General features: G+C 36.8%; 1 protein-coding gene across 2 annotated transcripts; it reads left to right on the top strand.

Annotated features, from left to right (window-relative positions):
- Positions 1 to 2,335: 2,335 nt before the first annotated feature.
- Positions 2,336 to 8,726, top strand: LOC111783649 (dystrophia myotonica WD repeat-containing protein-like). 2 transcript variants are annotated; one of them, XM_023664566.1, is made up of 11 exons: positions 2,336 to 2,579; positions 2,699 to 3,022; positions 3,379 to 3,487; positions 3,576 to 3,669; positions 4,635 to 4,722; positions 4,815 to 4,898; positions 6,207 to 6,306; positions 6,381 to 6,468; positions 6,600 to 6,705; positions 7,621 to 7,713; positions 7,822 to 8,726. In XM_023664566.1, exons 1-11 carry the CDS (start codon positions 2,340 to 2,342, stop codon positions 8,200 to 8,202), a joined length of 1,707 nt encoding a protein of 568 aa, XP_023520334.1. In that variant the 5' UTR covers positions 2,336 to 2,339; the 3' UTR covers positions 8,203 to 8,726. The 2 variants fall into 2 exon arrangements, with proteins under 2 accessions (XP_023520334.1, XP_023520335.1); XM_023664567.1 differs by having other exon boundaries at positions 6,210 to 6,306.
- The last annotated feature ends 1,763 nt before the right edge of the window (positions 8,727 to 10,489 follow it).

Raw genomic sequence — 10,489 nt, forward strand, 5'->3', positions numbered from 1 at the left:
TAGGACTACAAGATTCATGAAGAAATCGAGTGGAAATAATCATTGCATCGACACAAAAATACGAGTTTTAGAGGGGTCAAGAACTGTTTTTCGTGCATCAGTTGCTGGCCTGAGGTTTATGATGATGATGTGGCATCTCCCGAGGTGACCACGTCATCCCCTTTAGATTTTTTGGACACTTCTGAACTGGTTCACTTAGGCTTAAATCGGTTCTCGCAATAAGTTTTGATGTTCCAATAAATAGACTCAGTTTGAGACCTACTAATTTTTTTATAGGAAAAATCAGCTTCGGGAAGGTCATAAAAAGTGAACTTGAACATGATTGAACACGTAAACAGCTATATAGAATGCCCTTTGCTCACTCTTTGGGTCAGTTCACCAAATTAAAAACTGATTTTCACGAAAATGTTTATTGTTCCCGAAACTACACTCAATTTGGCACCTACTCATGGAACTTGAAGAAATTTTAATTATGGGAAGGCCATGAATAGTAATCCTGAACACACCCGAATAGGGGTCAATTAGGATCACGGAAAAATGATTAGAAATCATGTTTAGGAGCCTAACCGACCTAGTATCATGATAGCAAGTCCCATAGAACATTGTATTGACTAGGTATCTCGTAGGGACGTTTAGGGCGCAACCCCTATTCATGAACTAGCCAAGAGGAGTTAGAGTCTACTTGATATATAAAATTCAGTTGTCACCCACAAGGAGTCCTAGAAGTCGTAGAGGATATACTACTTAAGTAACTTTGATTGTGCCTAGTGGGGAGCCATGACCTTATAGTGTTCTACTCGTGAAGGAGGAACAGACAGTACTGCTACAATAGATAGTTGACTATTCTAACTTGAGGAGAGTATAAGAACAGGTAGTTTACTATTTCCGCCTAAAAAAACGAGGCAATAGGTAGTTTACTAATATTAGGAACAACAGTTGTTGCCCTACACCTCGTGGGAGAACCTTTCGATTATAACTCAACAAGCAGACACATGTGGAGTTCGGTCACCATCTTAATAGCGAAGGACTCCTCCATACTAAACCGTAATTTAGAGCATGTTTGTGAGTGATTTTCAAATTATTAAAATAAAGTTTATAATTAATACAAACTTTAAAAAAAAAAATTAAAAACATTTTAATTTCTTTTTAATTTCAAAAGTATCTCTAATTTTTTTAATTTTTTTTTAAAAATACCTTTTATTATTATTATTATTATTATAAGGTACCATATTTCAAAAATATTTAAAAAAATTTAATGTAATATTAATACTCATATTTAGAAATATTTTTTAAAAGAATGGTAGATAATTTATGAGATATAAATAGATAGTTTTCGTCACTCTATTGAGAATAAAAGCATTATTAAACAGTGTTTTAATAAAGGTTCAGGTATTAATGCTATTTTCTAATTTTAATGAGTATTTTTTAAACATGATACTAATTGTAAAAATATTTTTAATTTTTTATAAGTTCGAGATATTATTTAAAATTTTGAAAATTAACAGCATATATTTTTATTAATTTAACAAAAAAAAAAAATATATATATATATATATATATATATATATATATTATTTTATTTTTTAAAAAAAATTATTTTATTATTATTAATTTTTGTTATTGGTGAAAATCCAAATTTCGAGATTAAGCTTGTAAACCAGCTGAAACCTGGATCCTCGCAAAATCAGAAAGCGCCAAAGGGAGTCAACAAGTAGAAGAAGTCTACCCATCAAACGGCCAGAAAAACTTCCCCCAAAATCAACGGCCAAAGATCTCCGCCATCTCAGATGACAGTTCTGACAATGAATCAGCCACATCACAGCCGTCCATTATGCTGACTCTTTTTCTTATACCCCAAAAANAAATTTATTTTATTATTATTAATTTTTGTTATTGGTGAAAATCCAAATTTCGAGATTAAGCTTGTAAACCAGCTGAAACCTGGATCCTCGCAAAATCAGAAAGCGCCAAAGGGAGTCAACAAGTAGAAGAAGTCTACCCATCAAACGGCCAGAAAAACTTCCCCCAAAATCAACGGCCAAAGATCTCCGCCATCTCAGATGACAGTTCTGACAATGAATCAGCCACATCACAGCCGTCCATTATGCTGACTCTTTTTCTTATACCCCAAAAAGTCCACCTTCTCCCCATTACCCAAAATAACTAAAACCATTGCCATTACGTTCCACTCCCCTCCTCCTCCGTAGATCGAGAACCGCCCAAACCCCACCGCCCTTTCTCAATCCCACCGCCGCAACGCCGCCGCGTAACCCCCCCTCAATTTTTGCCCTACAACTGACAATCGACGGTTGTGGGTTTGTGTTTTGTTCATTTCGGCGATGAAGATGATGAACAACGGCTATAACAGTAGCTTCAACAGCAATAGTGTTGGATTGATGTCGAACGCGGCGGCGACGACGGCGTCTTCGTCGTCGTCGGCTTCGACTACAAACGCGAATTCACAATCGCAAGGCCTCAAAACCTATTTTAAAACCCCTGAAGGACGGTACAAGCTTTATTATGAGAAGACTCATCCTCCTGGCTTTCTCCCATTTTCCCATGGAAAATCATTCTCTCAGGTGCTTCTCTTTTTTTCTTCACTTTGCAATTTGATGTTGAAATTGTTGAATCCATCGTAATGTTCTTTGAATTTCTGCGTTGTCGATTGTTTTTTTGTTCTGTTTGGTTCGAATTCTAGGTGACTCTGGCGCAGCTTAAGGACAAGCCGGCGCAGGCTGGTCCAACTCCGAGCTCGAATTCTAGTGCGAGTGCGAGTAGTGGAGTGAGATATGCCGCTGCAAAGTTCCTTGGGGTTGGGGGTGGAAATGGGGTTCGAGCGATTGGCTTTGCAGGTGGTAACGGCACTGGTAAAGCTGTTAATGGAGCTAGTAGAAGTGGCTCACTGGTTGGCTCAAATGGCAGCCACTCCATTCTTAACCCCAACTACGATGGGAAAGGAACCTACCTGATTTTTAATGTCGGAGATACCATCTTCATTGGCGACCTTAATTCACCAGATAAGGTAACCAACTTGTTTGAATTTGTGCTATTCCGATTGATTAGTGTGCGTATTCGGATTATGAGTTTTCTGTTAGGAATCATGAATCTCCACAATGGNTCTTTGAATTTGTGCTATTCAGATTGATTAGTGTGTGTATTCCGATTATGAGTTTTCTGTTAGGAATCATGAATCTCCACAATGGTATGATATTGTCCACATTGAGCAAAAGCTCTCATGACTTTGCTTTGGGCTTTCCCGAAAGGCCTCGTACCAATGAAGATGTATTCCTTACTTATAAACCCATGATTAACTCCTTAATTAGCCGATGTGGGATTCCTCTTCTAACAATCCTCAACATTTTCCTGGTGGTTTTTCAGGATCCTATAAAGTCCTTGCACTTTAGCAATTCAAATCCTATCTGTCATGCCTTTGATCCTGAAGCTAAGGATGGTCATGACCTACTTATTGGATTGAATTCTGGAGATGGTAAATATACTTTTTCTATGAATGATTTGTGTTTGTTGTTTCTGGAGTAAACTGTGTTTGAATTGCTCAATCGCTTTGCAAACTGTAGTGTACTCCGTATCTTTAAGGCAGCAATTACAAGATGTTGGGAAGAAGCTTGTTGGAGCCCAACATTATAACAAAGAGGGCAGTGTCAATAACAGGTAAGGGTATTAGCCATACTATTTTTTTAATCGTCCAGCTTCTTCGGCTATGTTTTCTGTTTCCTCATTGTGTGAAATGAGCATTTTCTGAACATTCTTGCCCATTCTACCTTGAGTATGAGTTACACTTCTTCTATGTGAGCTATGTCACAATCGCACTCTTGCGATAGTGATTGTGCGGCACTTGTTCTAACCAAGCGAACAAGTCAGCCGTGAGAAGTTCGGACACCGTGGACAACGTCGGTGTATGTCCAGGCCTCGAGTCACGTTGTGAGAAAAGGTTTAGATAACGTGAGCAAGGAAATACATTTGAAAACGATTTGAAGAAGTAAAGAAGGCAATGTTATATGACTATAAGCAAATAAAGAAATACCACGGCATAAATAGCATATAACTCAAGGTAGACATCCAGTTTCTAAAGATTAAATTAGTTGTGTGAAACTTTTCACATCGATTGTCTAGTGCGTTTATTCTTATTTTTTCTGTCATTTCAGGAAAGAGTAGGTGATTACATTCTCTTTTTTATTTGTTATTTATTAAAAACTGAGATTCTTTGTGATGATTCAATTAGAAAACTTTAATGCTTGCATCTCACTATAGTAACTGGGTTAGGAATTTGATACACAATGTTCTTCAAAATATTGTTGAGCATTCCCCATCCTCCTCCACCCTAATTGAGCATTATCAGTGATGTGGCATTTCTAATCATGATCATGGGTTGCAGTTTCTCTGCCTGAATTTGTTTTTGATGATGCAAAGACCAGTTTTCATTCAGAAACATGAAAGAATAAACTATGGTAATACTGAAAAAAAAAAGGAATCTAACTAGTTAAATGTATCATAAGTTAGAAAAATGTTGGCCAGATATTGATCGACTTGAAATTCTACCTCTTCTCTGTGTTTGTCTTTGATGATTCTTTGTTATGTATGTATGATTATTGATATTGATTTGATGCTTTTGGCAGTCGATGTACCAGCGTTGCATGGATTCCAGAAAGTGATGCTGCTTTTGTTGTTGCTCATGCTGATGGAAATTTGTATGTCTATGAAAAGGCAAGCTTGTTTTGATAAATGTGGCTGTGTCTTTCTGCTCTTGTTGACTTATCTGTTCCACAGGATGAGTTGCTAAATTACTTATTTTTCAGGGCAAGGACAGTACGGTTGACACTTCTTTCCCAGTCATAAAGGATCAAACTCAATTTTCAGTCGCACATGCACGGTCCAGTAAGGTATTTAAACAGAATTATTCGACATTAATATTCATGCATTTCCTATAGTATATTATGCTGCAATGAACTTGTTTTTCTTCAAAAAAAAATCTCATGGCTTGCTTGTGAATTACTGGAATCAAANTCTTCAAAAAAAAATCTCATGGCTTGCTTGTGAATTACTGGAATCAAATTTGTATCAGGACATCAAAATTAACTTACAGATATCTTACAAATGTATTTATGTCCCATTTGGTTTAGATCATAAAATTGATGTTTATCCCACTCCATATACATTAATGAAAGTCACTGTTGTTTGATTGTAGCCAGGTTAAACAGTGTCATTCCTGTATCTTTGTTGTTTGGATTGTGGGTTCTTTCTTTTGAGGGTAACTTGCTTATAATTTGAATGGAATGACTAACATTCCCTCCTACACTCGCACAATAGAATTTAATAGAAGAAATTTGTAGATTGAATCCTATGTTTTTCTGTGAATAACACTGAAGTTTTCCTTCTCTTCTAAATAATTTGAGCAATGTGCTCACCAGTGACGCCTATTGAGGCGATCGTTCATGTTTGTCCAGAACCAGTTTCATTGATGTCTGGATATGGCTAGCTGTGAAGTGTACCCTGAAAAACACTTTAGAAACTACATTAAAAAACAGCCGGATTGGTTGTAGTTGCTTTATTATGTCTGGACAGAAAGAACTTTATGAATTGTGTGCTTCAGAAATCATTTAAGTTTTAATTGTCAGATGGGGATTCATTTATTTATTTTTTTTTTTCAAGGGAAGTACTGAGAAATATTTTAAGAAAATATCCTTTGTTTAATTGTAAATGGGAGTCACTTAGCTGCTATACACTTAAGTGTTTTTTCTTGGTAATCTAGACGATACAATGATAGTTTCAGCGGATGCAATTTCATTTAAGATTTTTTTTTCCTGAAGAGTTTTGCAACCTACGTCTCATTTACTATGGTCTTTGGTCACATGTCGAATTTTCTTACTGTATAACACAAGGCTCTCGAAGGCTTAAAGAAGTAATGTAACGTCACCTGCAAGGAAAAAAAAAGTGTTGAACATCTTAAATTTTTATAGTAGTGATGAACTTCAATGTATTTCATCCCAATTCTTTTACCTATTTTTTGCCAACTTATTCTCATTCTTAGCTATGAACTTAACCGACCCTGCCATACAACTTTCGGTAATTGCCATTATGTCTCTTGCTTTTTCTTTTCCTTGCGAATTATCAGAACAACTCCATCAAAAGTTTCTGTGATTAGATGCATCCAATGGCCTCTTCTATGTGTTTATTAATTTGTTTTTTAGCAGAGCAATCCAATTGCTAGGTGGCATATTTGCCAAGGGCCAATCAACAATGTTGCTTTCTCGACCGATGGAATATATTTGGCAACCGTTGGTAGAGATGGTACCCTCTTAATTACTGCCCCTAATGATCTGTTTAAGAATTTTCTGTAGACTAATTTTTAATCCTGATTGTAGGATATTTACGGGTGTTTGACTATTTGAAAGAACAGTTGATATGTGGTGGCAAAAGTTATTATGGTGCTCTTCTTTGTTGTACATGGAGGTATGTGGATACATGGTACTTCTGGAAACAGTCTTTTTCCATTTGCTATATCTTTGCTCATTATTGATGAAATTAGACATTTACTGATGGATCAAAAAGGTTTTTAATAACCCTTTAATTTTATTTCTCAGCGGCGATGGAAAATATATTTTAACTGGCGGTGAAGATGATCTTGTCACAGTATGGAGCATGGAAGATAGGAAGGTGGTGGCATGGGGGGAGGGACATAATTCATGGGTAAAATGTTCTTCAAGAAATTGAATGTCTGCAAATACACTTTATAAAGCAAGTGTTGTACTTCCCTTTGCCACTAGCAAGCTGTGAAATCCCAACAAAGCATTCCTTACAAGGGTGTGGAAACCTCTCCCAAGCAGACGCGTTATAAGAACCTTGAGGAAAAGCCCGTAAGGGAAAACCCAAAGAGGACAATATCGGTTAGCGGTGGACTTGAGCTGTTACAAATGGTATTAGAGCCAGACACCGGGCGGTGTGCTAGCTAGGACGTTGGGCCCCAAAGGGGGATGGATTATGAGATCCCACATCGATTGGGGAGGAGAACAGCATTCTTTATAAGGGTGTTGAAACCTCTCTCTAACAGACGCATTTTAAAAACCTTAAGGGGAAGTCCGAAAGGAAAAACCCAAAGTGGACAATATCTGTTAGTGGTGGGCTTAGGCTGTTACATAAGCCTCCTCCTATGATTACTGGAAGGGTCTATTCACCATGAATAGATGCCTGCATTGATCACTTTCTGTTACTTTGGTGAATATAAGTTTAGATATTATTTATGCTTTTGATGAAAATTCTCTCTTCTTGGACATGATCTCCTTGGAAAAAAGTAGGACAGGATAGCAATTTATCTATTATATTTCCTTTTTCTGTGTTGTTTCTTAAATTATATTTTTATGGTCAATNAGTAGGACAGGATAGCAATTTATCTAATATTATATTTTCTTTTTCTGTGTTGTTTCTTAAATTATATTTTTATGGTCAATGACTTTTACTTTATGGTTTAATATTTTCCTGTTTGATAACTAGAAATCAAACAAGAACGCTTGTCATCTCATAATGTTTCATTACATTGTCACTCTAGAATCTTATTCTGTTATTGGTAGTCTCAAGCTTTGGCATATTGTGAACTTCTCACTTCAGGTCAGTGGTGTGGCTTTTGATTCATATTGGTCATCACCAACTTCAGACGACACGGAGGAAAATGTCGTTTACCGGTTTGGTTCAGTTGGTCAGGTAATTGCTCTACCTTCGGTATGCCCCTTGGGTCATCGTGTGATTTCTCTTTTTCATCAGATAATTCTTCAGTGTAAAATATAATTTGGAAGCTGTGTATTTCCACAGGACACACAATTGCTCTTGTGGGACTTGTCAATGGATGAAATTGTGGTTCCCCTTCGACGATGCCCTCCCGGTGGATCCCCGACATTTAGCACCGGAAGCCAGTCAGCTCACTGGGATAGCATTACCCCATTAGGCACACTTCAGCCTGCTCCAAGCATGAGGGACGTTCCAAAGCTTTCTCCAGTAGTAGCTCATCGTGTCCATACTGAACCCTTGTCTGGTTTAGTATTCACCCAAGAGTCTATTCTCACAGCATGCCGAGAAGGACATGTGAAGATTTGGATGAGACCGTCCTCTGAAACACAGTCGAGCAACCCAGAATCTCTCGTCGGTTCTAGCACGTTGGCTAGTACCAGAGTTGGTTCCTCTATTTTGAAGTAGTGTTGCAAAATTCAGTTTCGACATACCGGGATCTCGCTTGTACATGATTAAGCCGTTCCACCCACTTGGGTCCTCTGCTATTTGGCAAATGGTACGGACAGTTTTTTGGGGTCTTCCTTATTCTAGAGATTAGGAAAGAGTATTACGTTTGCTCCACATTAACTCACTGCAAATTTGCAGTGGGATTAACCAATGGCTCTGCTTATAAACTCTTGTTTGACATATACTATGCCATAGAAAATGCACAGGCTATTGTTAACAGCGGGTTCGTAACGTTACTTCGATACATCGCTTCAGTACATCATCTAATAGGCGAGGAGACGATGAAAATAAGTTATCGAGGGAAAACTAAAGGTATATCATTGCCTAGTAATAATCATTTTATACCATGGAATTGCCTCCGACTAATGTGTATTTGGTTGCCATTGTAGTTGTTGATCTTGTCTATATCATTTCAGATTTCAGTTTTTGTTATACTGATTACAAAATCATTGATATTAAAATGGTTGAACTGCATTCTGGAATCTCTGGGTTCGTATCTGAGCTTCATAATTTGTTGCTTATTTTTCAGCATGTCGTGTTCTATGGTTGAAATTTAAACATTTTAAATTGTGGGTATTATCAAAAATACTTTATTCGTAACCGTATAAGTCCACCGCTAGCGGATCTTGTTCTCTTTTGGCTTTCCCTTTCAGACTTCCTCTTAAAGTTTTTTAAATGCGTTTGCTAGGGAGAAGTTTTCACACCTTTATAAAGAATGTTTCGTTCTTCTCTCTAACCGATGTGGAAATCACGTTATTGATGTTCTTTCTTGTATGATTATTGTGGAGTTTGTTCCGTGGATTCATTTTGCAGGGCATTGGCCGAAACCANATTTAAACATTTTAAATTGTGGGTATTATCAAAAATACTTTATTTGTAACCGTATAAGTCCACCGCTAGCAGATCTTGTCCTCTTTTGGCTTTTCCTTTCAGGCTTCCTCTCAAAGTTTTTAAAATGTGTTTGCTAGGAAGTTGTTTTCACACCTTTATAAAGAATATTTCGTTCTCCTCTCCAACCGATGTGGAAATCACGTTATTGATGTTCTTTCTTGTATGATTATTGTGGAGTTTGTTCCGTGGATTCATTTTGCAGGGCATTGGCTGAAACCATTAAGTTTTGTTTAAATTAACACAATCTTGATAACATTGATAACATTGAGCACATCTCGATGAAAGGAATTACAAGGTTTAAGAATCTCTGTTATGCTCTCAACCATTCTCCTACTATCAATCGAATCATGATAAGGTGACCCGTGGCCTCCACCATTATCCGACTTTGGAACATATATGACTCATGTCTTACTAGTTGATCTACTACTTGGGAACTAGCATTCTCTAATAGTTCCCATATAGTCATAACAGACAGGGAGCGACTCTTATATCATGGAGAGTTTTTTTTTCCTTGGAACAAATTTATTGTTAAAGTAATCTTTAATGTAATCTTGTGCTATCAAATACTGATATCATAAGAATTTTGATGTGTATTAACACGGATATCAAAGGTATATCGAATAATCTATAATATCATTATCGAATCGTTTGATTTACAAATATATCGACCACGCATTTAATGTGCATAACAAAATCAAACACATGAATGCCATATAGTGGGTGGGTTGAGGTGGGAGAAGCACTAGATCATTGNCTGAAACCAATAAGTTTTGTTTAAATTAACACAATCTTGATAACATTGATAACATTGAGCACATCTCGATGGAAGGAATTACCAGGTTTAAGAATCTCTGTTGTGCTCTCAACCATTCTCCTACTATCAATTGAATCATGATAAGGTGACCCATGGCCTCCACCATTATCCGACTTTAGAACATATATGACTCGTGTCTCTAGTTGATCTACTACTTGGGAACTAGCATTCTCTAATAGTTTCCATATAGTCATAACAGACAGGGAGCGACTCTTGTGCATGTCAAATATCGATATCATGGAGAGTTTTTTTTTCTGGGAACAAATTTATTGTTAAAGTAATCTTTAATATAACATTGTGTCTGTCAAATACTGATATTATAGGAATTTTTATGTATATTAACACAGATATCGAAGGTATATCGAGTAATCTATAATATTGTTGTCGAACCTTTTAATTTACAAATATATCGACCAGGCATTTAATGTGCATAACAAAATCAAACACATGAATGCAATATAGTGGGTGGGTTGAGGTGGGAGAAGCACTAGATCATTGTTGCAAAAATGAGCACAAATGTCAAAAGCTGTAGTGGAGAAT

The sequence above is a fragment of the Cucurbita pepo genome, chromosome LG20, assembly GCF_002806865.2.
Source record: "Cucurbita pepo subsp. pepo cultivar mu-cu-16 chromosome LG20, ASM280686v2, whole genome shotgun sequence".
In the NCBI taxonomy this organism is placed as follows: domain Eukaryota; kingdom Viridiplantae; phylum Streptophyta; class Magnoliopsida; order Cucurbitales; family Cucurbitaceae; genus Cucurbita; species Cucurbita pepo.

What these genes read in the sequence shown, in the direction of transcription:
- LOC111783649 (XM_023664566.1), top strand. Translation starts at nt 2,340, where the DNA reads ATGAAGATGATGAACAACGGCTATAACAGTAGCTTCAACAGCAATAGT. An exon ending in TGGATTGAATTCTGGAGATG is followed by an intron (nt 3,488 to 3,575) that starts GTAAATATACTT and finishes TGCAAACTGTAG; the next exon opens with TGTACTCCGTATCTTTAAGG. An exon ending in GAGGGCAGTGTCAATAACAG is followed by an intron (nt 3,670 to 4,634) that starts GTAAGGGTATTA and finishes TGCTTTTGGCAG; the next exon opens with TCGATGTACCAGCGTTGCAT.